Here is a 24,479-nt window from a genome sequence, read left to right on the forward strand (position 1 = left end):
GTGGCAAAAAACACCGTATTACAAATGGTAGTATTCAGAGTTGGTGACTCGGGCCAAGTAAAATGAAGCTATTCTTTTTTGGACCACCAGAGAATCTTTTTCTTTTCCACTTTAAACGCACAGGGAGGCTAGACATTTTTTATCACAGTACCATTTCCATTACATTCACGCTATGCGTTTATCTGCATTTGAAAATAGGAATCACCAGTAGGGTAAAAATGATGCCTATCATTTGATTGAACCAAAAATGTCTGAATTGTGAAAAGGATGTTTAAAATACCCATGGCTCATACTGCAATTTAAAATTCTTTAAAGATAATTGAAAGGATTGTATTTTATTAAGATACTTGAAGTTTCTCTTTTCTGAATAAAAACTTAATGTTTTTATGTTAAATGTTAATTTTCTCAAATGAAATAGAAGCCTATATAGGTCCCACTCCACAGATGCCTTCAAATCAATACTGCAGGTGGCTGTAAATATATAGTCGATGTCCCCGGATTTGTTTCTCTACCACCTTTTTTGAAAGTAACAATAGGAACAAATACCATATGTGGGGTGGGAATTAAGTGTTTTTTCACAGTTGTACTTGAATATGATTGTAGTTCCTCACTCTTCCTTCTTGCTAGGGAGAACCGAAATATATCCTGTGGCCCTGAAAAACAGAAATCATGGGTTTGATATGCTTTGCTTTTCCTGAACTGTTTCAAAAGGGAGAAGGCCCTCTTTCTAGTCTCAACCTCCTTCTCCCTGTCCTAGCGTAATAGCACATTCATTTCATACAGACTTTGTCCCTTCCTCCTCTTTTTGGTTCCTATTAATAATAGAAAAACCCTTACGTAAAGCAGGCTCTTAGAATTGAGCTTGGCATTTTGCCCCACTCCTGAACATTCCTAGCCATGCCTGAAATAAAGCCATGCCCGATGAGAGATGAACATCTTATCCTTGACAAGCCTTGATCCCAAAGGAAACTATAGCATCTCCCTCTCTTGATAGTTTGGCTAACTCAGCTCCCCAGAACACAGCCACAGAACCAAAAGTAGAAGGGGAAAGAAAAGGCCTCTAACCTCCCAAGCCATATGTCTCAAAAGTCATTAGTATTTTATGTAACCATAACGAGGGAGGCTCATCCACAGTCCGCTTGTTGTTCATTTATATGCAGTTCTCCTTGATTCTATAGTACGTGTGTTAGCCCAGCAGTGATTAGGAACGAACAGCAGTAAGGCTGGGAAGCACAGTGGCTGCCAAAAGCAGGTCCGCCACGACAGCCGAGCAGAGGATGTGAGCGTGCCACAGCCGGGGTCACGGGGCTCACCCAGGACAAAGGGGTGACCCCCGGGCCTGGCACTGAGCACCGCATCCCACACCTCGCTTCACCGTCAGCCTTCACAGTGGCTCGGTGTGTTTCAGAAGCAGAATTATTTGGTGTAGTTTAGAGAGACATATGGATTTCTATCTGAATTTTTTTGGGGAAAAAGACATTCGGCAATAATGAGATAAGCTTCAATTATCTAAAAGCATTTTTGCAAAAAGGCTTTGTTTCATGATAACGCAGGATAAATGAAGCATTAGTGAAATAATGAATATATATTCTCCCATTCTTGTAAATATGCCATCTTCCACATTTTCCCTTAAGCTCTTTGCCTTGCAGACTAGAGATTTAATGTCGTGTGTTACCTAAAGTCATCAACTTGCAGCTCTTGCTTCGTATTCAAGTTTTGGATATAAGGCATAAGGAGTATCTGTTTATAGAAGTAAATCATCTTTTACTGACGGTAGTTTTCTATTTCCTCCTGACGTTGTCTCCTGTTGATTGTGCAGTTGTTGTCAAGCAGAACGCCTACCTTCCATCCCTCTGGGCACCATGAACACAGTGTCGCCATCAAAAACTGAGAAAGAGAAACAACTTCAAGAGGTGGTGCAAAGGTACCACAGCCGACTGGCTGAACAGCAGCCACAGGTGAGCTGTTAGTCTTCCCAAACTCTACTTGAACCCTCGAGCTGTTGGTTTTATGTGTGTGAATCAACTAATGTGCTTTATCCCTGTAACTTGTGTAGCTTCTTTTTTTTCCATCCTTTTTTGTCATCTTTTTTCTTTTAATTTAATTTATTTATTCATGAGAGACACACACACAGAGAGAGAGAGAGGCAGAGACATAGGCAGAAGGAGAAGCAGGCTCCCTGCAGGGAACCTGATGTGGGACTCCTGATCCCAGGAACCAGGGATCACGGCCTGATCCAAAGGCAGATGCTCAGCCACTGAACCACTCAGGTGCCCCTTGTCACCTTTCTTTTAATTTTGGCTCTAAGGACTGTTCTAGAGATAAGCTCAAGTGCCCCAGAGGCTCAGAAAGGGAGGAGAGTTAAAAAAAAAAAAAAATACTACCTGTAATATTTAAGCCAATCCACATGACCATGCATGTGAGAAGCAGGGGGATCTGTTTCCACCCTGCAGATGCACAGAGAGCCTTGTGCAGATGACATAGTCAAGACTGGGACATAAGTCTGTATGATTGCAAAGCCTAGGCTCCTTTTATTTCTTTGGGCTTCTTCCCTGAGGGTGGATTTTTGAGGTGAAGAGTTGTCCTTTTAAAAAATATTAGCCTATTAATACAGGAACTCAGTGTCACTTAATTGTTAAGAAAATTCAATAAATAAAGCATTACCATCAGTAAATATAAGTAACCATGACAATTTCAAAGGAAAGAAAAAGTGCTATGCAGAAATACTGTTTTAATCTCTTAACTAATAAAGTAATTAGATCTCTGTTTACTTTATAGGTTCAATACCCAAATTCAGCATTTTTAAATTGGATAGCCTGTCAACTTCCTCAAATAGAACTTGAGGAGGTCAGCAGCACATTTCCAAATGTGTTGACTCCTCTGTAAATGTCAGGAAGTAAAATACTTGAATAGGAAATTCTTTTATGGAGCAGGAATAAAGATTCTCAGGCTTAGCGTCTTATTATTATTATTATTATTATTACATATATTCCTGTGCTTTGAGAAGATCAACTTTCCTTTCCACCTCATTTCATCTTACCTCTCCCACTTTACTAGGGATCTCCCATACAAATCCACCACCGCTTAGGACCACAATCAAAGAAACCTGACCTTCCCTTTTAGTCTGGAGTCTCTGGGTCTCTTGGGAAGAAACCGAGAGTCAATTTTGCAAACACGTTCTCTTGAGCATTCCCTGTCCCTCCAAACTGGTGAAACTATCTACAGTTCTTAGAGCCTCTAGTCATGGGTTTGATAACAGAGGTCAGAAGTAAGGGTATCACAGCCTGCAGTTATTTTAATAAACAGGTAGGTAAAGTCAGATCTTCCCAGTGTAGAATGTCTTCATTTGGTTTTTTGCTTCTTGTTTGCCACTCCCTATAGATTTGCCAAGGCAGACGGCTTCTCCTGAAATGACCCCGTCTTTATTGCAGTCTCTGGATGCTTTTTTTCTTTTCTATGGAGGTCGCTGCTGACCCTTGGATAGTAATAGTGCCAATCACAAAGTCTTAATTACCTTTTTGTTTGTTTTATATTGGAATTTTTTATTCACTACTAAGGTAGAGATTTTGACGGTAGCTGTTGGGGTAACAAATTTGGGCCATCCATTTTTGCTTTTTCTTTCTTTCTTGGTAGTTGAGTTTTTCATAAGAACTTGAGCCAGGTTTGTAGATTCAGATTGTTTTACATGTAAACAAGCTTAGCAGTATTTGCATAGAGACTTGTTCCCATCAGTCCAAAGGACCCAAGAATCCCCACCCTCCTCCCTTGCCCCCTTTTCATGAAGGTCATCCAAGTGTCTTCAACTCCCTTTCAGCACTCTGTGCCCTTAACTGACCCTGGTTTTGTGGTCATCGAGGAAAGCTTTGTTTAGCATTTGCCAACCATAGGCAGGCAACCTGTTAATTTTAAGGCTGTCATTGAGCACATACTTACCTTTGGGTGCGTCCCATGCCAGGCGTTATGGGGAAGACAGAGTACCCCTGATACCACCATGTGAGCTCTGTGAGTGCAGGGATAGTCTTGGTTTTGTTCACCATAAATCTGTTACCTAACGCAGTGCCTGGCAAGCAGTAGGTACTCAGTAAATACTTGTTGGATCAATAAATAGAACATGCACTCAGATAATAAATGGTCCTTTTGTGGACCAAGCCTAATAGCTATTTGGAAATTAGCAACCACTGCCACACCACACAATACTAGTTAAGCATTTGTCTGATCACAACTGAAGCCACAATAGAAGTTTATTACGCAGAGAGAGGCGGACAGCTTTTTTTTTTTTTAAATGTCATTTTCTTTTCTTTTAGAAGACTTTATTTATTCATGAGAGAGACACAGAGAGAGGCAGAGACACAGGCAGAGGGAGAAGCAGGCTCCATGCAGGGAGCCCAACATGGGGCTCGATCCCAGTCTCCAGGATCACGCCCTGGGCCGAAGGCAGGCACTAAACTGCTGAGCCACCCAGGGATCCCAGAGGAGGACAGCTTTAGTCAGAGAAGGGTTCACAGAAGAAGTGGCACTTGACTGTGTCTCGAAGAGTATTTAGGGTAAACAGGGAAATGACAGGGCAGGCATTCTAGGTGAGAAAAACATTATAAATGAAGACTTGGGAGATTAACAATGACTTTTTCCTTCATGGTGCCAGTTTTTTAAATTACATGCTAAACTTACATATTTTAAAAAATAGACTCAGCATCTGTGTGACATGAAACTCATTATAAAATATAGTAATTGCTGAATAGAAGACCTCTAGAAGGTGACCTCAATTCCCCTTTCACAGAAATAACCCATGAAAGTATTCAAAAACTGTATTTTGGTGATAGCTGCCTGATGCCAGAAACCAGACTCAAAACCATCCAATATTCATTGTGAATTTACTCCCTTCCTGACTGCCTTTTAAAAGAAGTTCCGTTAGAATGCAACCCAGGCAGGGGTGGGAAAGCCAGAAAAACAGGACACTAGTGCCGTTCAGGTGCAGTGCAGGCATGATTCAGGTGTAGGGTAGACGCCACGGGAAAATCGGGAACTGGCTAGTGTGTTACCATGATTCACTGTGTTTACTGGTGGTGCCCATTCTCTCCTATCGGGAAATAATAAGGCGCATGCCATGTAATTACGGTCTGCTCCCTCTTGTTCTCTCTTCCTGCCTCCCACTACCAGTGCCTACTTATCCATTGACTAGACTGGGAAACAAATATAAAAATAACCCAAATCTGCACATCCCATTTCTTACTGTCTTGTAGTTTATCTTTCATGGCTGAAGGCATCCTGCTGTGGAGAATGAAAAGTTGATTAGGTAAATCAAAGCCCTTTCTGGACCTTAGAGTCTGGGGTTGTGGGTTTTGTGTTAAGGACAAACAAGAGTGATAGATTAATGGTAAGAGAGAGAGAGTTTTTTTTTTTCTTAAAGATTTATGTACTTATGAGAGACACAGAGAGGCAGAGACACAGGCAGAGGGAGAAGCAGGCTCCATGCAGGGAGCCCAATGTGGGACTTGATCCCAGGACCCAGGATCACGCCCTGAGCCGAAGGCAGACAGTCAACCGCTGAGCCACCCAGGCGTCCCTAGGAGAGAGAGTTTTATGGTACAAGTACGTGAAGTGGACAGACAGCTACAGCCCCTTCTCCACCTCTCACGCACCCTACCGCTGTGTCGAGTGACTAAGTTCTAGGAGTGCCACGTACCTGATGCCCTGGTTAGACGATGCTTACAGTGAGTCAGGGAACTCTTCTGGAAAAAGAGGTATCTCAATGGTTAGATCCGGTCCTTTAGGAGAAAATGAGTAGCTAGATCCAAAGCTGTCATTTCCACAGATGGTATCTTATGTAATCCCTGCAACAGAACAGTCATATCAATTATAGAAAAAGAAAGAAGTACAAAGTGGTTAAATAACTGAATCAATCACACATTTTTAAATGATGAAGTTGGAATGTGTTTCCTTTTTGTCTAATTTCAGCATGGCTCTGCTCATAGTCTCATAAGGATAAATACAGTCAGAAACCTAAGAACACTTACAAAGGCAACAAACTGATAAACTGCAAAACATATTTGTTCAGGGAAATACTTAAGTTCAGTAACCTCATGGGAGAGCTCAGATTCAAGATGTAAACTGATGAGCTGTGTCAGCAACCCAAGACCCTCCCTATAGATTGTGCTTCTGAAACAGCCCTTTCCACTCTTTCTCCTTTCTGGAGAGATGAATGAATAATCTGTCCCTAACTCAGCGGTTCAAGTTCATTTCTCAGTACCTGCTGTTTTCTATACCGAGTGACAAGTGCCACCTGCTGGCCAAACGGTGAAACATTTTCATTTTCATCCTGTTGCTCTTGACTGCTCAGCTACTAAGTAGCCTATTATCTGGATAATTGTTATTCTGTTTTTTTTTTCCAATAAACCTAAACAGTACTTTTAAAACCATAGAGTAGAGATAAAAAATCAATTTCTCTGAATTTGAGGAGCTTTCCAGTCCTCAAATTTGCCCTACCTTTTATTACATGGCAAGGACGACTGCATCACAATCATGCACAGGGGATATAGTTTTAGGTGCATCTCGTTCAGGGGGTTTTGGTACCACTTTAAATCCACTTAATGCCTTTAGTCATTATAAAACATCATAACTTGATTCCCTGAATAAAGCCTGCTCTACTCACTTATACATAAGTAACGTTAATGGGCATATATTTGGATAATCCCTGCTTGTGCAATGTGTGCTGTATCACTTATGTATCCTATAGGGCTTTCTGGGTTCATCTTTTCTGAGTAATAACTTCTTATCCTACAGTCTAGGCTCTCTCTAATCTGACACTATTTGCCTTTCTGGGAATACCATTGACCTTTGAACAACATGGGTTTGAACTGCGTGGGTCCATTTGTGCAGATTTTTTTCCCGAGAAATAGAATACGGTATTGTAAATGTATTTTCTCTTACTTATGATTTGATTAATAACATTTTCTTTTCTCCAGCTTTATTGTAAAAATGCTGTATATAATACATCTAAGTACGTGTTAATTTGACTTCAGACTCAGTAAGGCTTCCAGTCAACAACAGGCTATTAGTGGTTCAGTTTTTGGGGGAGTCAAAAACTGTATACAGACTTTCAGCTCTGCAGGTGTTGGTGTCCCAAATCCCCTGTGTTGTTCCAAGGTCATCTGTAGTTTCCTCCCCTCTATGGGATCTCCCCTAGCCATGCCCTAGTCCTTAGCTATGCTCTCCATTTCCATTCCTTCCATATTGTCTGGAGTGGCCACTGTTTCTTTTTCTCTTCCTTAAGATCTAAAAATAATGCCATTCTTGCATGAGGTTTTTTTCTCATTTCCTCCCTGTAAAAATGTCTTCTTTCCAGTTCTCTTTGTCCTTAATGGGTCTTCCTTAGAACATGTTTTATTTTCTACCTGGTGTAATAATTACTCATGTGTCTCTTCTGTCTCCTCTTAGGCTGTAAACTTTTATTTAAAAAAATTTTTTTAAAGATTTTATTTATTTGAGAGAAAGAATGCACAAGCAAGGGGTGGGGCAGAGGGAGAGGAAGAAGCAGAATCCCCACTGAGCAGGGAGCCTGATGCGGAGCTTGATCCCAGGACCTGGGATCATGACTTGAGCCGAAGGCAGACACTTAACTGACTGAGCCACCCAGGTGCCTTAAACCATAAACTTTTAGAAACAAGGGACCATTTTTATTCATCTCTCCATCCTCCAAAACCTACGCCTGGACCTTTCATGTACTAAGTACTTACCAAACGATGAATGAAGGATTGAAGGAATAATTTGATTTATGCAGAACTCTTCACAAATAGGTCCAAGGCCAAGTATTTTCCATTTTACCAAATTGATTGACTCTGCAAAGGTTAGACTTAACTCTTTCTGCATATATTATTGGAGACCAAAGTGTTCTTACACTTGGTCAAAATAAGGTGTGGCATTTGTATGGGAGTTATAGAGACTGTATTTGGATTTTGTTTGCCATGATCATGGTCTTGGCATCAAGTGCAGAGCCTGTGTAAAATGTCGTGCTTGTTGAAAAGGAATTCCAGCAATAGCATTCTGTTCTTTTGCAGTGCTTCCGTGGACACAAAAAAATGAAATAGTGTAATCTGACAATTCCCACACTGGTTGTTTTAGCATTAAATATAGAGCAAAGAAGGCTTCCTGAACTTTTAGCTATGTTTTTCAAATTGAAATGGCATATCTGAATACAACTTTGTAATGAAGAGTATGAATGCATTTTCCCATTTAGAATTTAATCTTTTAAATGTGTCACTATTGCGTAGGATGCTGAGATTTCAAATCTGTATAACCACAGAGACAGATGCCTTAGAAAATATATTTATTCATCAAGAGTACTTTTCAGCCTTCTTACATAAACTGCCATGGTTTAAAATTTATGATACCCAAAGACCCTTGTCTAACAAGAAGCTATTATAGTCACTGTAGTTGAGATATTTTACTTTATTACTCTTGGTACAAAGATCTCATTTCTCTGTGGTGATGCATTGTTTTTCCAAAAGGAATAATGCATAATATACTCACACTTGCGGGCCCTGTGCTCACAGCATAGCAAATGAGATATTAAGTGAGTTGCTTCTGTCAGAGTAGTTTAGCAGTTCGTTGAGAATGGATATCATGTGTTCTTTCTCTCGTGTACCTCCCATCACCACACCTGGCTCAGCGTTGGGCACAGTAGATGGCTACCAGAAGATACTCACTTTCTTAACTGGAGTTGCTTGTCCAGATTATTTTCTAACTCATCCTTTTCCTGAGGCGCTGATGTCAAGCTTCCTGACAGGACAGCACTGTGGCTTACTGAACAAACTGGGGCAGTGCCAGTAGTTAGAGGCACATCAAGACAGCCAGAGCAGGACACTGCAGGGAGCAGTGTGGTGTGAGGAGCCCAGGACACCCCCTGTTCCTGGCTTCACAGATTACTCCATTCTGCCCTGGAATTTGGGATCAAGAAATTTCATCCATTGTTGTCTGCTCCTGGGTCTCCCAAACAGGACCCAGTGCGGCTGCTGGGGGCCCATAGGAATGTGATTCCAAAGGGAACTCCTCCTTCCTCCAAGAAGAAGAGAAGTAGCTTCTCCAGGGGCAGGCGGTCTTGCCACATTACCTCCCTCGCTCAGCATGTCAGTGAGCCATTCCTGCCCACATCCACAGAGACGGAGAGCATAGAAGTTCAGGTGTTTGCTGAAATGATTTTCACTGGAGGGAATACTAATTTGGGTTTCGAAGCAAGTACACCTATTGGATCTCTGCCCTATAAAAATTCTGTGGGTGCCTTAACTGCATGTACAACCAGTTTTCATTAGTGTGCATGCTCTTGGGGGACAATCAGAGGCTGCCTGGTGCCCCAGAAGCACTGCGGGGCCTGTTTCCTGACCGCTCAGAGTAAGGTGCCGACATTTGGCTTCCTTCCAAAGCAGGCTACTCTTCAGTCCCTTCTAAAGGAACCCTGTGCACCCTGAGCACCAGCATTCCTGTGTCTCCCCCTTCTAAGCTTGGATCCCATTTCTCATCGTGTTAGACCTCACCTCCCCTCTCACTCAGGACCCAGCCTCACATTTTCAGTTCAGGTTCACGATTGTTCTGATTTTGAAGTCAAACCTCATATCTTGTGCCTCCTGATTTAACAGTTAACTCTTTGCCACCTGATCATATTCTTACTTTGAATTTGGTCCCTTCCTCTATCCTGACTCCTGTAGGCTTGAGTGAAGTTCAAGTGTAACCTCCATTTTCTACCTTGTCCTCGATCAGCGAGTGCTGATTCCCCTGCCCCCTGTCTCAGGCTTGCTCTCCCAGACCCAGCCTTCGAATGAAACAGGGTGGTCTCTTGACACACTTGGGGGCTCTAATGCAGACACAGAGGATTAACTGTTATTTGCCCATGACCTTTTCCTTATAATGATCTAGAATCATCCTTCCTCTATTCAGAGAATCCTCAAGGAGGTCTTCTAGTCAAGACCATTAGTAATAATTCCTGGCATTTGAAAATAACAAAGTATTATTTAAAATGTTTCTGAACAAGGGAAGATCTAGTTTTTTGGACCTTGAAGCTTGTACAGTTTTGCAGCACCCCCCCCCAAGAAAAAAAGAAACTATAAAATATATAAATATGAAGTTGGGGAACAGAGCCTTGGAAGGGGCCTATGTTGGGGAGGGGTCTTGAAGCCAAAGCTTCATTTGCTCTTTGGTTTATCTGCCACTTGTTTCTGCATATATTGTGCCATTTGATCTCCACAGGAAGTTTTTTAGTAAAAGATAACTGCATTTTTTTTAAATTTCCAATTCACTTCTCCTCTCTAATTTCTTCCCCAAGATTTCCATAATCATGGATATTTTGGTGAATTAAAAAACTACCCTGAATGATTAACTGTACATATTACATAGATGAGGAATTTTTTTTTCTTTTTCAAATTTTCACTTAAATTCTAGTTAGTTAACATACAATGCAATATTGGTTTCTGGAATAGAATTCAGTGATTCATCATTTCTTTCTTTTTTTTTTTAAAGATTTTATTTATTCGTGAGAGACAGAGAGAGAGAGAGAGGCAGAGACACAGGCAGAGGGAGAAGCAGGCTCCACGCAGGGAGCCCGAGGTGGGGCTCGATCCCAGCTCTCCAGGATTGCACCCTGGGCTGAAGGCAGCGCTAAGCCACTGAACCACTGGGGGCTGCCCTGATTCATCATTTCTATACAACACCCAGTGCTCATCCAAACAGGTGCCCTCCTTAATACCTGTCATACATCTGGCCCATCCCCCCATCCACCCTCCCCTCCATCAACTGTCAATTTGTTCTTTATAGTTAAGAGTCTCTTAAATGGTTTGTTTACCTCTCATAGATGAGGAATCTAAAGGAGAAGGATGAATGAAAGGATTAAATGACAGTAGTGCTTAGAATGTGTCCCTGTTAGAGGTGCTATAAGCATACTGACTCACTTAAAACCTATGACAGTCCTATGATTTTTATAATTTCTCATTCGTAGAAGAGGAAATTGAGGCACAGAGAAATAGCTGCCAAGAATGGAGTTAAGAAACTGGTTAACTGTGATTTCTTCTGACACAGTCAGGCTCCAGGCTCCTCAGTCTGTTATTAAGCCATGTGCCTCTCTTTACTTAAGTCACATAAGCAAGAGAGGAATACAGATAAACTTAAAATATGAGATTGATTATTTCAGAGCTATTTGAACTACTCTGATATCTTTCCATTTAGATTGATAGGTCTTTAGTTTGGGAGAAATTGAGAAATTAATAGCTAGCAGCAAACATAATTTTTCTTTTTGAGGAGCTCTGTCTCTATTAGGCAGATATTGGAGGACAGTGATCTCTTTGGAAGGCGGTACAGAGGGAGGATGCTTAGGGGTTCTTTAAAGATGGTGGAGGGAGCTGAATGGTGGGCAGCACTGGCCTGGTGTCAGGCCCTTAACTGCAGGTCCCAGCTCTTGTTCCTAAGCAGCAGACCTCACGCCTGTCTCAGGTCTCTAGTCCTTGATCTTAGTATCTCCTACCCCAATAAAAAGAAAGGGGTTAAAGGTGCATGGGTGGCTCAGTTGGTTGATTGTCCAACTCTTGATTTCTGCTCTAGTTGTGATCTCAGGATTACAAGATCGAGACCCATGTCAGGCTCTGTGCTGAGCGTGGAGCCTGCTTGGGACTCTCTCCCACTCTCTGTCTCTCTCATAAATAAGTAAATAAATAAATAGAGATTAAACTAGATGTTTTTAAAGACTCATCGAAATTTTAGAGCCTGTGAATATTGCCCATCTTCGTTACAAGCTGTTAAGTTTTAAATATCTATATTTGTTTATTTTATTCTGAATATAAACATGAAGTTTCTGGAGCAAAGAAAATTATTATTTAATTATAGCAAATAATTGTGCTGACTTGCATTTGCTCTAATTTGTATCTTGGAGGCAATGGATGAGATGAGTCAGATCTGATGTTCTACATATACCAGAGTTTGTACTACTGGTAAAGAACTCCAAGGAAAAGAAAAGAAAAGAAAAGAAAAAAAAAGGAATCTGGATGTTTATATAGGAGGGGACACCCACCTTCTGTTCCCCTCCATACACACGTATCTCTTTGCTATTTGGGAGGGGTCCTGGAATCTTACTCTTACCCTTTGGAATAAGGAAAACTTTTGGAGGAACTGGTAACGTTTTTCGTTAAGGTCAACTTCATTTAGTACATTTACGTGTGCCGATTTATTTTAGTTCACTAATTATATGTTATCCCTGTTTCTACAGAAGGTATTTCAATAGATGAAACTAAAATACCCTACTTTTTGTCTTAATGGTTTAGAAAACCTTTTTTTGCAAACCTTACTTTTATAATGTTTTGTTTTAGTCTTTTCCCTTTAATTCTGCTGGGTTATTAAATTAAGTGTGCAAGTATTTTTGTATCTATTATGATGTGGTTATTGCACTAAGTCCACTTTTTAAAATACTTTTATTATTATTATTATTATTTAAGATTTTATTTATTCATGACAGACACAGAGAGAGGGGCAGAGACATGGGCAGACACCACAGGCAGAGGAGAAGCAGGCTCCCCTTGGGGAGCCTGATGTGAGACTCAATCCCAGGGCCCTGAGATCACGACCTGAGCCAAAGGCAGATGCTCAACCACTGAGCCACCCACATGTCTCAAAGGATATGATTCTTAACAATGATAATCTAGTATTGCTTTTTCTAAAGAAGAATAGGACCATCAGCTGAGGTGAGAGGCAAACTTTATGTTCAGGGCATAATGAAGCTTTGGAACAATCTTTGTCAGGAGGGACAGAGCTAAGGATAGTAAAAGAAGAAGTCCAGAGAAGATGAGAACTGTGCCTTTTTTTGTGGTGTGGGTTCAAAAGTTATGCAAATTTTAGCAGCCTGAAATTTCCGAGCAGACAGGGAAAGTGATTAGTGATCTGACTGATTTAAGGCTGGAGTTTATCTTCCTGGGTGTAGCAGAGCATAGCTGAAATGATGACTTGTTTTTCTCAGGCAGGATGGGGAATGGAAGGAAAACCAAGAGGGGGTGTGATAAATTGAGAGAAAAGAGAAAAACTGAAGGAGAATAAAAGTTTCAGTAGCTATCAAGAGCATTTATAATCCTGAGAGAATTAGAAGAACCATAAATGATAAGGAAGTAAAAGGATTTCAGAGCTGGAGAATGTTTGAGAGATGGAAAGATTGGTCTAAGTTCACTTGAGCAACTCCTGGAGTTACAAGGTGGAGGAAAGCATGTGATGAAATTAAGGAAAAAGATGAAAAGTACTCAGTTAAAATAATTGGATCCAGTATTATTAAGGATATGCTATACCTTTACTGCAAATATAGTGAAATTATTTATACTGTAGTGAAATTTTCTGGGTATAGAATCATGCAGGGAAAGATACTCAGTGTGGCTATCATTGAATGCCTCGTCCCCTAATTACTGCTATGTTCTTCTAATTACTAGTGAATTTTGCCTTTATCTGGAGGCATTATTACAGGCATCTGGAACTCATTTCAGTGTCTGGTATTGGCTCCCGTATTGCCTTAAAATGTTTTATTGGCCACCACTTTTGATGTTTTTCTGTTCAAAATGTAGCTGAGACATTTTAATTTTTGCTGTGTTTTTCCATAATATCTGAAGTTCGTCTGTCGAAACACAACTCTGAAATTAGTCATAGAAGAGGAAAGTTTATGTAATTTATAAACGTTTTTATTTACCCACAATTCTAATTTAGTGATGTGATTAGTATAGATCAAAAGTCACTACAATGAAACTAACAAAAGTCATTATCTTTAAGCCAGTACCAAAAATGAGACAACCCAAATTAGAGAACTGAATCAAATATAGTTCCTAGGCTAGGCTCAATCCATTTTGCTGTATCGGGAACAAAGCTCATCCCAGGGTGATACAAACTTTGGAAGAGAGTATATACTAGCATTTCCTATAAAGCATCTCAAAGATGTGATAATGTCCAACATGACTGGAGAAGTAGTCACATTATGCATGCAGAATAGACTTGTGGCTGTGTTTCAACTGTATGGAATAGATGAGCCATAAGCACTGGGAGCATCTATTTATTGAAAAATAAAAAAAATGATTGAAAAATCATCAATTATCAATGTTTTATTGAGCACCTATAAAGTGCTAAACATTGTATTAGGTATTACAGATAAAAAATGGGTTTGGAAGTTTACAGTTTATTGAGACAGACACACCTGTTACCATGTAGTGTGATACCATCATAAAGAGACGAAAAAGTGTTATAAGAAGAGACTTCTGGTATAAATGTGGCTAGACAGACATAGCATTTCCCATTCTTTTTCTGGAAGTCTTCTTTGAGCAACATGGAAAACAGAAAACAAAAATGTGAACTCCAATTTCAGTCGTACTAGGAGATATATACTAAAATATTGCTCAGGGTTGTTGCTCAAAGCTGTCAAGATAATGCAGGAACTCCACAGGAGGTAGGGGAAAGAAATGGAAGAAAGAGCCCAACAATAGCACATCTAAGGAATTAATACAAATACACTTAGTGAAGAAGGGACTTCTGGGGATTGAAAAGAGATAGCCACTGTCTACTATAGCCAGAAGGCAACAGGAGCCCTCCTGGACCTACTCTGGTTCACAGAAGGAGATGTGGACTGCACATGAAAGTATTCAACAAGTCGTATTTGCCGAGGGGTGTGTGTGTGTGTGTGTGTGCGCGCGCGCGCGCATGCATGTATAAAGATGAGAAGAAAATAAATGACTTGTGGAGTTAAAAAAAATAACTTGTCTAGAATCTTATCCTCTCTTTCTATAGAAAACTCTAGCAAAGAGCTAGTCCTAGAACACCTAACTCATATATGTTTAAGAAATGAACTAGTACAGCAGCTTAAAAAAAAAAAGAAAAAGAGAAAGACAAAAAACAAAAGAAAAAAACATTTCAGTAAAATATAAACAAGATATCATTCCATAAGAAAAAAGGGAAAAGAATCCAGTAAGATATAAATGACATGACAAAAAAGAAGCAACTACATCAATTTCTGATAAAAACATCAAATTTGGAGCAGAAGAAAACTTAGTGTGATAAAGGGCAATCTATAAAAAACTTACAGCCAGAACTGTACTTACAGTGAGAGACTAAATTCTCTTAAGATGAATTAAGCAAGAAGGTTTGCTCTTAAACTCCAATTCAGCATTCATTGTACAGGAAGTTCTAGACAGTGCAAGAAAGAAAGAAAAAGAAATAAAGGACATTCAGATTGTCAACAAAGGTAAACTTTTTCTTTTTAGTTGTGACGGTCTATGTAGGAAATCAGATGGAATCTATAAAGTTACTAAAACTGGTGAGGTGAGCTTAGCAAGGTTGCAGAGTACAAAATTGGTATATAAAAATCAACTATTTCTACATACTAGCGCAAACAATTGAAAGTTAAAATGAAAAAAATAATATTTCCGGGCAGCCCTTGTGGCTCAGCAGTTTAGTGCTGCCTTCAGCCCAGGGCCTGATCCTGGAGACCCGGGATCTAGTCCCATGTCAGGCTCCCTGCATGGAGCCTGCTTCTCCCTCTGCCTGTGTCTCTCCTCTCTCTCTCTCTCTCTCTCTCTCTCTCTCATGAATAAATAAATAAAATTTTAAAAGAAGATATCAAGACCTGTACACTAGAAACTATAAAACATTGCTTAAAAAATTACATGAAACAAATGAGAGATAACCTATGTTCATGGGTTTGCAGATTCAATATTATTAAGATGTCAGTTCTCCCTAACTGGTCTGTAGACTTAACCCAACCTCAATCAAAATTCAAGCAAGATTTTTTTTTTTTTGGTAGAAATTGCCAACAATCTAAAATTCATGTGGAGTGCCAACAGCAGTAAAAATAACATTGAAATAGAACAGTTGGTGGACTCTCACTACCTAATGTCAAGACTTATTATAAACCTACAGTAATCAAGACAGTGTGGTATTGATGTAAAAAGAGACATAGCAGTGGAATAAAGTCCATAAATAGACTCACATGTATATGTTCAGCTGTTTTTCAGTAAAGGGACCAATACATTTCAATGGGAGAAAGAATAACCTTTCAACAAATGATACCAAAATACTTGGATAGCCATATGTCCCCCAAAATAGTGAACTTTGACTTTTACCTCAGTACTGAAATTATCTTGAAACCTTAAATGTAAAAGCTAAACCTATAAACCTTTTAGAATAAAATATAGGAAACCATTTTAGTGACCAAAGGCTTGCAAAGATTTTTAAAATATGATACAAAATCACCAACTCTAAAAAAAATGACACATTGGGTTTCTTTAAAAAAAAAACTTTTGCTTCTCAAAAGTACATGATTAAGAACTTGAAAAGACAAGCCAATGACTGGGAGAAAATATTTATAAAACAGTACCTGATACTAGATTTGTATCTAGAACATGTAAAGTACTTTAAAAACTCAGTGAAGAGACAACATAATTTAAAAATGGGCAGATATTTGAAACAGACACTTCACTAAGCAAATACACATATAAACACAAGCATATGTCTACATAAAAACTCGTATGCCCATATTAGTTTTGTTTGGAATAGCCAAAACCTGAAAGTCACCCAAATGACCATTAATGAGTGAAAAGACAAATTATGGTCTCTTCAGTGGAATACTACTCTAAAACAGAAAGGAATGAACTGTTGATCCATATAGCAACATGGATTAATTTCAAAATAATTCTTCCTACTGAAAGAAACCAGAAAAAAAATTCATACTATATGATACCACTTAATCGAAAATTCTAGAAAATGAAGATAATCTATACTAAGAGAAAGATCAGAGGATAGGAAGGGGTGTAGAGAGGTATTGCAAAGGAGTACAAGGAAACTTTGGAGCATGATCAGTATGTTTATTATCTTGATTATTATGATGACTATATACATATGTCACATCTTACCAAATTGTACACTTGAGTTGTGCGCAATGAAGTGTATGTCAGTTATGGCTCAATACAGCTGGAAATGTAAAAAAAGAAAGTGTTGCCGCAGTTCAGAAGAAAATTTTACATATACATTTAGAAACAATTTTTTACTTAGTAAAAAAAAAATAAGTTGTTGGTGGTGTTTTTTGTTTTTTTATGAAGGAAGACGTCTAAGAAGAAATATAGGAACTTAGGAAGAGATGTTGAAACAGCAAGAGACAATGGAAATGAAACATGATTTGGTAGAACTCAAAGAAGAAATAGAAAATATAAATAGAAAAAATAAATCATACAGTTGGAAAGAATACAGAGGCAGGGGATAAAAGCAATAGGGATAGAGCAGGGGTCAGCAAGCTATTACCCATTGAGTAGATCTAGTCTGCTACCTATTCATGTATGGCCCTTAAGATAAAAAAGATTTTTGCATTATTGGATGATTGAAAAAAGGAGAATATGCAACAGAGATTGTATATGGTCTATAAAGTCTAAAATATTTGCTATCTAGCCCTTCACAGAAAAAGTTTTCTATCCCCTGCTATGGAGGATAAATGTGAAAAAGCAAATAAAATGAATAGAAATTAGGAAGGACTTCCTTATAATTACAAGGAAAATGACAATAGAAGGAGATTGAGTATTTGCATAACTGGAATACTCTTTAAAGAAAAAGTAAGGGAAGAACACATTTTTGAAAATATAAATCAGGAACACTTTTGATTAAAAACAAACAAAAAACCTTGATGCTACATATTTGAAACAGTATGCTGCATGGTAGGGTAAACTATCTAAGAATAGTCAGCAATAAGACATATCCTGGAAAAGTTATTCAGCTGTACAGAAAAAGATAAAATGTTTTGATGAGTAGGCATAAAGATCAAATCACTTAAAGAGACAAATTCAGATTCGCTTCAGATTTTCTATGAAAAACTCAGCTCAGGTGACAGTGAAGTAAGAACTCGAAGATTTTGAAGTATAAACCAATAATTTTATATTAGCTATACCATCTTTCAAATAAAAGCCTACAAACAGTTTTGAAAAAATAGGAAAAAAACTCAAGAATCCCTTTTTGAGGAAAATAAGTAAAAAGCAAATTTCAGCCAGGCCTCCCCTGATGTCCTTTATTGCTCCTCCATCTACTTTTTATTTATTTCCTTTTTAAAAAGATTTTATTAATTTATTCACGAGAGAGAGAGAAGCAGAGACACAGGCAGAGGGAGAAGCAGGCTCCATGCAGGAAGTCCGATGTGGGACTCGATCCCGGATTCCGGGATCAGGACATGAGCCAAAGACAGACGCTCAACCGCTGAGCCATCTAGGCATCCCTAAGAATAAGTTTTATAAAATTAACATTGTAATGGTAGCCTGTAGGGGGAAAATATCCCTTCATAATATCAGAAATACCCACATAAATCAAAAGAAAATGGACTGTATCATTAAAAACTTAAAAGAAATGATAAAAGCAAAATAAAATGACAACTATACCACCCATATATATGTTATCGTTAAATACAAATGGCCTAAATCTAGCTTGATAAAGGACAAAGAACTTCAGATTGCATCACAAAGCAAAACTCGATTCTGTGCTATGTGCAAGACACCCATCTAAAAAGGCAATGCAGAAAAATTGAAAATGTTATTTCAAATAAGTGTACAAAAGTAAAATAGAGATCCAGCCTACTATTGGTTTGGAATTCAAGGGAAAAAACACATTAAATGTCCAAGGAAGGGCATTAAGTTAAAGTTTTCAATTTATAATGAAGATATATCAGTTACCAATCTCTCATATCAGCTAATGTAGTGTTGAGTTTCATAAAGCAAAAACCTACAAATGATGCATGGAGAAAGAGTCAATCATTGCTAGTAATAGGAAACTTTGTTGGCCTTCAGCCTAGGAATATCTAAATAATCAATAATATATAATAATAATGTATATATGATATATACTCTGTACTCTCAAAATAGGGAATGTACTTCTTATCAGTGCTCTTGAAATATTCACAAGGATGACTGTACACTGAGCCACCAAAAAGCCTGGTGGGGACAATGTGTCTATCAAAATTACAAATGCATAAACCTTTTGATCCAGAAATTGCACTTTTAGAAATTGATCATATATACATACTTATACAAATATAAAATTATCTATTTACAAAATTACCTATTTTATATGTCATTACAAAATACTTTGTAGAGTAAAATATTGAGAAGGCCTAAATGTTTAACAAAAGGTCTGGTTAAACGAATTGTTGTACAATACGTTAGAATATGATGAACCTGTAAAGAGAAGTTTTTTAAGTACTAATAAAGATCTTTAGGATGTATCTTTACTGAAAAAGTAAGATGCAGACTGCATATACAGTATACTACCATTTTTCTCTACCTCAAAAAAAGTGAAGAAAACTTACTTATATATACTTCTGTAAGAAGTATAAACAAATCTCTGGAAAGATAAAAATAGTGGATTGTGAACTGGACAAATGAAATGGAGCAGTAAGGAGACTTTAAGAAATAATACTTTTAAATATGTATGTTGTTTAATGTGAATTTATTATCTGCATAAACATCTAAAAAGAATGTCAATTTGAATGCCTTTTATTTCTTTTTGTTGCCTGATTGCTGAAGCTAGGACTTCTAATACTATGTTGAATAGCAGTGGTGAGAGTGGACATCCCTGTCTTGTTCCTGATCTTAGGGAAAAGGGTCCCAGTGTTTCCCCATTGAGAATGATATTTGCTGTGGGCTTTTCATAGATGGCTTTTAAGATGTTGAGGAATGTTCCCTCTATCCCTACACTCCAAAGAGTTTTGATCAGGAATGGATGCTGTATTTTGTCAAATGCTTTCTCTGCATCTATTGAGAGGATCATATGGTTCTTGTTTTTTCCCTTGTTGATATGATCTATTACATTGACTGTTTTATGAGTATTGAACCAGCCTTGCATCCCGGGGATAAATCCCACTTTGTCCTGGTGAATAATCTTCTTAATGTACTGTTGGATCCTATTGGCTAGTATCTTGTTGAGAATTTTTGCATCTGTGTTCATCAGGGATATTGGTCCATAATTCTCCTTTTTGGTGGGGTCTTTGTCTGGTTTTGGAATTAAGGTGATGCTGGCCTCATAGAACGAGTTTGGAAGTACTCCATCTCTTTCTATTTTTTCAAACAGCTTTAGTAGAATAGGTATGGTTTCTTCTTTAAACGTTTGATAGAATTCCCCTGGGAAGCCATCTGGCCCTGGACTTTTGTGTCTTGGGAGGTTTTTGATGACTGCCTCAATGTCCTCCCTGATTATTGGCCTGTTCAGGTTTTCTCTTTCTTCCTGTTCCAGTTTTGGTAGTTTGTGGTTTTCCAGAAATGTGTCCATTTCTTCTAGATTGCCTAATTTATTGGCATATAGCTGCTCATAATAAGTTTTTTAAATTCAAATTGGCAAAGAAGAAGTCAACTCCCCCTCTTTGCAGATGACATGATACTGTACATAGAAAACCCAAAAGACTCCACCCCAAGATTGCTAGAACTCATACAGCAATTCGGCAGTGTGGCAGGATACAAAATCAATGCCCAGAAATCAGTGGCATCTCTGTACACTAACAATGAGACTGAAGAAAGAGAAATTAAGGAGTCAATCCCATTTACAACTGCACCCAAAAGCATGAGATACCTAGGAATAAACCTAACCAAAGAGGTAAAGGATGTATGCTCTAAAAACTACAGAACATTTCTGAAAGATATTGAGGAAGACACAAAGAGATGGAAAAATATTCCATGCTCATGGATTAGAAGAATTAATATTGTGAAAATGTCAATGCTACCCAGGGCAATTTACAGATTTAATGCAATCCCTATCAAAATACCATGGACTTTCTTCAGAGAGTTGGAACAAATCACCTTAAGATTTGTGTGGAATCGGAAAAGACCCCGAATAGTCAGGGGAATATTGAAAAAGAAAACCATATCTGGGGGCATCACAATGCCAGATTTCAGGTTGTACTACAAAGCTGTGGTCATCAAGACAGTGTGGTACTGGCACAAAAACAGATACATAGATCAATGGAACAGAATAGAGAACCCAGAAGTGGACCCTCAACTTTATGGTCAATGAATATTCGACAACGCAGGAAAGTCTATCCACTGGAAAAAACGACAGTCTCTTCAATAAATGGTGCTGGGAAAATTGGACATCCACATGCAGAAGAATGAAACTAGACCACTCTCTTTCACCAGACACAAGGATCAAAATGGATGAAAGATCTAAATGTGAGACAAAAATCCATCAAAATCCTAGAGGAGAACACAGGCAACATCCTTTTTGAACTTGGCCATAGGAATTTCTTGCAAGATACATCCATGAAGGCAAGAGAAACAAAAGCAAAAATGAATTATTGGGACTTCGTCAAGATAAGAAGCTTCTGCACAGAAAAAGAAACAGTCAACAAAACTCAAAGACAACCTACAGAATGGGAGAAGATATTTGCAAATGGCCTATCAGATAAAGGGTTAGTATCCCAGATCTATAAAGAACTTATTAAACTCAACAGCAAAGAAACAATCCAATCATGAAATGGGCAAGAGACATGAAGAGAAATCTCACAGAGGAAGACATAGACATGGCCAACAAGCACATGAGAAAATGCTCTGCATCACTGGCCATCAGGGAAATACAAATCAAAACCACGATGAGATATCACCTCACACCAGTGAGAATGGGGCAAATTAACAAGGCAGGAAACCACAAATGTTGGAGAGGATGCGGAGAAAAGGGAACCCTCTTACACTGTTGGTGGGAATGTGAACTGGTGCAGCCACTCTGGAAAACCGTGTGGATGTTCCTCAAAAAGTTAAAAATAAATCTGCCCTATAACCCGGCAATTGCACTGCTGGGGATTTACCCCAAAGATACAGATGCAGTGAAATGCCGGGGCACCTGCACCCCGATGTTTATAGCAGCAATGGCCACAATAGCCAAACTGTGGAAGGAGCCTCGGTGTCCATCGAAAGATGAATGGATAAAGAAGCTGTGATATATGTATACAATGGAATATTACTCAGCCATTAGAAGTGACAAATACCCACCATTTGCTTCAACATGGCTGGAACTGGAGGGTACTATGCTGAGTGAAATAAGTCAATCAGAAAAGGGCAAACATTATATGGTCTCATTCATTTGGGGAATATAAAAATTAGTGAAAGGGAATAAAGGGAAAGGAGTGAAAATATCAGTGAGGGTGACAAAACATGAGAGACACCTAACTCTGGGAAATGACCAAGGGTAGTGGAAAGGGAGATGGGCGGAGGGTTGGGGTGACTGGGTGATGGGCACTGAGGGGGGCACTTGGCGGGATGAGCACTGGGTGTTATGCTAAATGTTGGCAAATTGAACTCCAATAAAAAAAAACAAAAAGAAATAATGCTATGAGTTTATAGAAGATAAAGCAATGAATTCTTTGGAGGATCAGGGGAAGTGAACTAGAAGCAAGAAAAACAAGATGATAGAAAATAGTTCAATCAAGAGATGATAAAAAGCTTTATACAATTTGATGACTTGAGGCTAGTACAAAATTTTGGATTTCAAAGATTGAAGTGGAGAAATCTGTAAAGTTCCTCAGTGGAGAGGATTGAGAGTGACGATGGCCCAAAGATAACCCAGCCATGGTGTCTGGGTGTTTGGTGATGTCGCTAATCAGGAGAGGAAATGCACCAGGAAGTACCGGTTGAGGGTGATGTGGTATAGAAGTAACATAATTCCATTTTGGAAGGGTTGTCTTGAAAGATGCCTGCAGTTTATGGAATGTTCCAAGAGGCATTTGGGTCTCAGGACAGAGAAAAAGGGACCATTTCAAAATCCGTGCAGGCCATCCACATCAGAAAAGTTTTCAGCAGAGAGCAGAACCAACCTTTAATCAGTCAGGACTCTCAGTTTTTGGGGGGAAGGATACTTAGAAGAGGAAAGTAAATTTTAATGTCCTAGAGAATCTGGCCATTGAGCTGGTTACCACACTGGTGTTTGTGGCACAGTAAACATTAATGGATGTACACCATAAAGGAGGTCCAAGCAGACCCCTAACTTGGGTCATATCCCAAGGGGAGTGGACCTGAGCCTGGGTGCAGGTCCTGTATTACTCTCCATCTTCTCTCTGTTTCATTAACATCCCATCATTTTAACATGACCATCATCATCACAAAATACTAGTTTTAAAGGTTTTTTTTTTTTTCAGGGAGAGCAAATGCTTCCTCTCACTCTAGATGTGCCTCTAAGTACAAGCAGCATCCAGTTATAAGGGACACAATCAAAGGCAGTCTACCCTCAAAAGTCCCTTGAAGTTCTGACCCCAAGCTCTGAACTAGACAGAGCTATTGCTGCAGGTCAGGATTCATTCCAGATGCTGGGACCTGCAAGCAGGGAACAAAGGGTCTCCAGAGAAAGGAGACAGGGGCTGTGGAGACATGTTTGATACAGTCATGCCCTGAAATTGCTCATGAGATATCTGGTCTGTGATGCTTTGACAAACATTCTCTTAGGTTACCCAGTTGCCACTGATCACAACACTGCTGCAGCTTATCTAAACTAAAAGGGACCCCTTAAATTATCAGGGAGGATGTGCAATCTTGACACTCCTTTAAGAAATGAAGATTATTGAATTATTGTAATATTCCAGTTGAAAGTTCTTTTTACTTACATTCGTCTAATGATTTTTTTTCTATAAAAGCCTCAGTTTGTACCAACAAGTAGGATCACTGAGTTCACTACTACCTGCCAAACTTCAACATCTAAGGTGAATAATTAAAGTAGGATTTAGCCATTTGTGTCATGTTTCCCATATGAAGGGTAAGACTTTTATCAAGGGCCAAGTGTCACCATCGTTAATGAGGTTCAGAGAGTGAAGCACTAATACATATTTTTAACTATTATTTTTTGATTTTATTAGAGTGATACATGTTTAATAGGAAAAACTTACAGAATAAAGTAAATAAGATACAAAAGAGAATTTAAATCTCCCATTATCTTACTGTCTGGAGTTGATGACCATTTTAGATATTTTAATGTATTTTCCATATTTTCTATGGTTTATATATGTGTCTGTGTACATATGTAATCGTATATATAGAGAGAGACATTGACTAATTCAGTCTATGGATATGTATTTGCCTAGAAATATGTTTTCTATGTAATTCCTACATTGTTTCTTTGTGTTTCCCAAATGTCCAATTATCCAATTACATTATATTCTTCTAATGTCTGTTATCTGAAGTTTACATTTTAGAGAGAATATTTTTTAACCTGTAGGGCTTTTCAGTTATACCAATCACACACAAACGTGAGCACACGTGGAAAACTGCAACTTTAGTTATTCATACTTCGTAACAGGAAGGTAAATACTTCCAACAGGAATACTTCCATACTTCCAACAGGACTGGTAAATCCCAGCCAACCCTGAGCTAGATTACTGACATGCTTGCACCAGGGAACCAAAGGCAAGTAAACCTCTGTTGGGAGGAAGTCAGGAAGCACACTGTGTCCTCCATCCGTAAGTCTGCATCCTCAGAATCAGAAGATTT

At 38.7% G+C, this 24,479-nt stretch overlaps 1 protein-coding gene across 3 annotated transcripts in view; it reads left to right on the forward strand.

Annotated features, from left to right (window-relative positions):
• MORC1 (MORC family CW-type zinc finger 1) overlaps positions 1 to 24,479 on the forward strand; it is a 184,230-nt gene that overhangs the window by 90,208 nt on the left and 69,543 nt on the right. For all 3 annotated transcript variants that reach the window (XR_013372621.1, XR_013372620.1, XM_077884615.1), the window contains exon 17: positions 1,820 to 1,958. Coding sequence is in view for 1 of the 3 variants with exons in the window: in XM_077884615.1 (XP_077740741.1) it covers positions 1,820 to 1,958 (139 nt within the window). In the remaining 2 variants the exon portion in view is untranslated. The remainder of the gene's footprint in view (positions 1 to 1,819; positions 1,959 to 24,479) is intronic.

This window comes from Canis aureus, chromosome 35 (assembly GCF_053574225.1).
Source record: "Canis aureus isolate CA01 chromosome 35, VMU_Caureus_v.1.0, whole genome shotgun sequence".
Lineage (NCBI taxonomy): Eukaryota > Metazoa > Chordata > Mammalia > Carnivora > Canidae > Canis > Canis aureus.